The 4699-nt window shown below is 47.9% G+C and overlaps 1 protein-coding gene across 1 annotated transcript; it reads left to right on the forward strand.

The window, feature by feature from the left end:
* The first annotated feature begins 2137 nt into the window (after positions 1 to 2137).
* Positions 2138 to 3715, forward strand: F5147DRAFT_842141 (uncharacterized protein). Its single transcript, XM_041444415.1, has 4 exons — positions 2138 to 2303; positions 2364 to 3252; positions 3317 to 3461; positions 3524 to 3715. Coding segments are annotated over exons 1-4 (1095 nt in total). The 5' UTR covers positions 2138 to 2301; the 3' UTR covers positions 3583 to 3715.
* Positions 3716 to 4699: the final 984 nt, after the last annotated feature.

The raw sequence follows: 4699 nt of genomic DNA on the forward strand, positions 1-4699 counted from the left end.
GTGCAACATGCCGACACCGTCCTTTCTCGACCACTTCTGATGTTTAACAGACGGTTTTCTCTTGGCAAGACACTGTCGGTAGCTGGTGATATTCCATAGCGGCTTACGCCATCCCCCGTTCAACTAACAAGTTTTCAGTTCGGGCGCTGCAAGTCTCGGGGGACCTCTCTGAAATCTGGGGCTCACCGAGTCACATATGTAAAAGTCATTACGTGACTATAACGTCTCGATCACTACCTCATGTCCACCTTGATACTAAATGAACCTAGTCTAACCGGTGGAGGAATGTTCTCTCATGTAAGTCGTCCGTTGAACCTTAAGTCTACTAGTAAAGTTCATGAGTTGTTGAAATAATCGTGCTAGATGCTCATACCACGGAGAGGGATCGAGCTATAGCCTCCCACATCAACTTGAAAGTGGCTGTTGCGCTTATAGACACTGGTCGGAATGTCACTCCTTGCCACAGCCCCAGTTTCAATATCACGGCATGGCTTATCTTTCTGCGTATCTCTTTAATCACCGTCGCGTATCATCTCGCTTTGCACATACCCAGGTTGATTTGAACACCAACGTACAAAAGGGCCACGAGGTCAAAGCACACTATGTATGTACTAATGAATGCCGAATGCAGTGGTCTGCGCCCTAACAGGCCTGCAAGCGCATGGCCAGTTCGATTCTCTTAACTTTCTCAGAGCCTCTTCATCATCCCACACACCCCCCACAAATTTCAAGTTTCAACTGGTGAGTTCAGCTTACTAGCTATGATCGGCCATATTCATGACACCACAAAGATCATAATCGCCAATGGAATTGCCAACATTGCCAACACAAACTTGTGCTTCGGCCCCATTCGATCATGCTAAAGCAGACGTTATCTTACGATCAGCTGACGGCGTTGAGTTTCGAGTTTTCATGCTCTTCCTCTCCCTTGCCTCTCCGTTCTTCGAAACATTGTTTGGCCTCCCTCAGGCTCCTGACGGGGCTTCCGATCAAGAGATGAAGGATGGCTTAGCAGTCATCGTCGTGTCTGAGGACAGCAAAACTCTAGATACGTTTCTCAGGTTTTGCTATCCATCGACGCTGGCGGAAGATCCCTCTCTTGACAACCTCACGGAGATTCTCTCTGTACTCGCAGCTGCGAAGAAGTATTCACTAGACCTGATCGAGAGAAAAGTATGTCAGGCTCTAGCGAACCCCAAGGTTCTTGAAATAGACCCCCTTCGCTCCTTCGCCATTGCGAGGAACGCGCGGCTCAAGCATGAAACCATCACCGCTGCCAGATACAACTTACGACAACCCTTAATCCCTGCGTTATTCGCAGAAATCGACCTGATCACCGCATCCGACTTTCTTGCCCTACTAACATACCACAAAAAATGCATTATCTCCGTACAAGACCTAATGAAGAATCTCAAATGGATGACGGATCATTATGTCAATACGAATGGCTGCAGTTGGCTGTTCAATAATGGTTCCCACTATAATGGGCATTACTGCAACTGCGGACAGGGTACCGACAAAAGATTTTTTCCTTGGAATACCGCTCCACTTGCGTGGTGGACAACATATATGCAGGAGGTATACGAGCTATTACAGGATAGCCCGTCTGGCGATACTGTGAGGACGGCAGCGGACAGGACAATCCAAAAGGTCAGAAGTAATACGAACTGTGGTGCTTGCCCTAGCCGGGTGAAAGAAGGCATGACGGAGTTCAGCAACTTGCTTGCTCTAAAAATCGAAGAGGCTGTCGCTCCGGTATGTACCTTGCTATACAACACGGACAAACTCTGATAGTTTCCAACAGATCGAGCTGGAGATGGACTTTTGATCGCACCTATCCTCATCCGTAAGGCGATATACAATACTGTGGTAAAACACTTACTTGACGTTATCTGGCAGATCATGTCTACAGACTTGCAACAGTACTTGGCCAGTACCGCCCCAGTGTCCAATAATCATGGCTCGGTCAGAACTAGCAGTTGTACATTGAACTTGAATACCAAGGTGTATCTCTTAGGGGTTGCTTAAGGGAAGAATCGCGTGTAGTCGTGTAGAAATATGTCTCAAGAATTACGAATATTCCTTTCCTCCATGGGTCTCCGATAGCCTCCGGCTAGTAACCTTCCTATTAGATTCTAGTACGACAAATGCATGTGTTGTGAATATAATGATTCAAATGACTATATATGACGTACATTCTCAATACACTCTAGGCAATATCTTCATCGTGTTTCTTCCACACCGCCCTCCTGTTGGTCTTCCAGAATCTATCAATCGTTATTGCGTTCTCTCTACATTCAAATGTAAGTTTAACTTGTCGCCCAGGAAGATATTGCCAGCTTGACCATACTGTTCATACAAAGGAAACTCCTCATGGCAACCCCGCCATTTCTGCATGCCAAAGCAGATATCATCTTTCGATCGTCCGACGGCGTTGATTTTCATGTGATCACGCTCTTTCTGAATCTCGCCTCGTCGTCGTTCGACTCCATCATCGAGCAAGCGGTACAGTCAAACCAGGTCGAAGGTGATCTGCCCGTCGTGCCCGTGGAAGAAAACCACAGAGTCCTCGACATTTGGCTCAGATTCTGCTACCCTTCAACTCTTGCAGAGGATCCTCCTCTGCATGAGATTGAAGATATTATACCTGTGCTTGAAGCAGCCAGGAAATATTCTTTGCAAACGCTTGAGCACAAAGTTCGTCGAGCGCTTAAAAGCCGCATGGAGAAAGAGCCCTTGACATGCTTTGCGATTGCAATGCGTGCCCATCTCAACGTTGAAGCCACGCTTGCTGCAGAGTATACTCTCCGCCAATCTCTCATTCCTGCGAGTGTTCCAGAAATCGACCTCATCACAGCCAAGGAGTTGCTCGCACTACTCACCTATCATCAGAGGTGCGGGGTATCGGTGCAATCCTTGGGGGTGGATCTATCCTGGATCACCAGCAGTTACATGAGCTTGAATGCAGCAGGATACCAGTGGATCGTTCAAAGCGGCTCCTGTAACTGCGAGTCCGACAGTCGATTCTTGCTCAATGGTCAACGACCATTGAAATGGTGGAGTGATTACATGGAAAAAAGCCTGGTGTCTTTGTGCGACAAGCCATCTGGCCACACGGTCCTTGCGGGGGTCGGTGACACAGTCCGGGGCGTTCGAGCCATTGGTTGCTCGCAGTGCTGTTCAAATATCCTGGTAAATATGACGGGATTCGCCGAGTTTTTTAGCACGATGGTTGATATATTGACGGCAGAGGTGAGTTGACGGCTTTGTTCCTTTGCTAGCAGTGCATCAGGCTCATGATATCGCATTTGAAAAGGTTGATCTCGACATGGATTTGCTCAAACCCTTCGTTCCGGCCCGAGTTGCCCTATCAGCGAAGGCTCAGATTTTTATGGGGACAGGCGGTCTCGACGTTGAGCCCTCCGTCGCGGGCCCGGCTCCGGTTATCCCCGGGCCATCAAGGGGAAAGCGACTGGGAAGGGGAATGGGAAGGGGAAGGGGAATGGGGAAGAAGTGAGAGAGCTCTCAAAACTACTTAGACTGTATAAGTTGGCATACAAGTTGCCGTATAGTTCTGAGTAGTCTGACTTGAGTCTGACACTACATAGTCTCGAGACCAGATTGTACATTCTAGAACGCCGCGATGTAACCGACTTATGTACTTTAGTAGAAGTTGAATGATGTATCTCAGTGCCAGAGGCCCAGAACCAAGCAATCAATACGCACGCCATTCTAAAACACCTGCTTCAAGAAAATTGTGCCACAAGACGAGCCAGGCGCAGACGACATGCTACTTATTATTCTGGAAGTAGCAAGCTCTACATATCAGATGATTAACAGGACGAATCTCTTGTACTCGTGGTCATCAGTAGCAACCCACGGAACCGGAAGATCAGTAAAGCAGGAAACGCCGTAAGCCGTTCGATATATCAGCGAGATCGAAAGATACGATCATGGATTATAAAACGGGAATCAACAATATTAATGCACGGATCACGGTGCCTGAAATTACAAGCAGTTGCCTTGTGACGAGTGGTGGCCACCAGCGTGATCAACGGACGCGCAGCAGGGGAAATAGCTTACATGGACAGGGGAGGTAGCAACAACTGCAGTCATACATGTCACGGGGTTTCACCGGTGACAGGCGTTTCATGGGTGCGATGATTTACTCGAGGTTGACTTCTGTCATGAGGTCTAGGTTGTTCCTTTGACGTGATAGGGCAGGTCCGTGACGACATAGATGAACATTGGAGGTGTGGCCGCTGTGGCGAAGGGGCTGCACGTGGACGTAACCCCAAGGAAGTGAGAATACGGCCGCAACGATATGCAGAGGGTTGAGGATGGGAATGACACATCGTGAATAACTGAAGCAAATGTTGGAGATCAAAAACAAGAGCCTGTCACGATAAAGGTCGATGGCGACTCACATGAATGACGTCTTACTACAGTTCATATTTCGGTGGCCAAGAGGCTGAAGGAGCGAACAAATACTTGCTCACACGAATCATATTTAGTGGCTTTTTAAAGATGACTCAGAGAGTATGTCGTTGTTCAAACGTTCAAGTCGAGTCCGATGTGAACATCCTCAGAGATCCTAATTAGTAAGCCAACGTCTTGATCCGGAGATAAGGTTCTTTCCATTCGACGACCAGGAGGACCGAGGTAAGAAATTTAGCGTCAATTGTATTGAGACTACTGA

Source organism: Suillus discolor (assembly GCF_016758755.1).
Source record: "Suillus discolor strain FC423 chromosome Unknown F5147scaffold_291, whole genome shotgun sequence".
In the NCBI taxonomy this organism is placed as follows: Eukaryota; Fungi; Basidiomycota; class Agaricomycetes; order Boletales; family Suillaceae; genus Suillus; species Suillus discolor.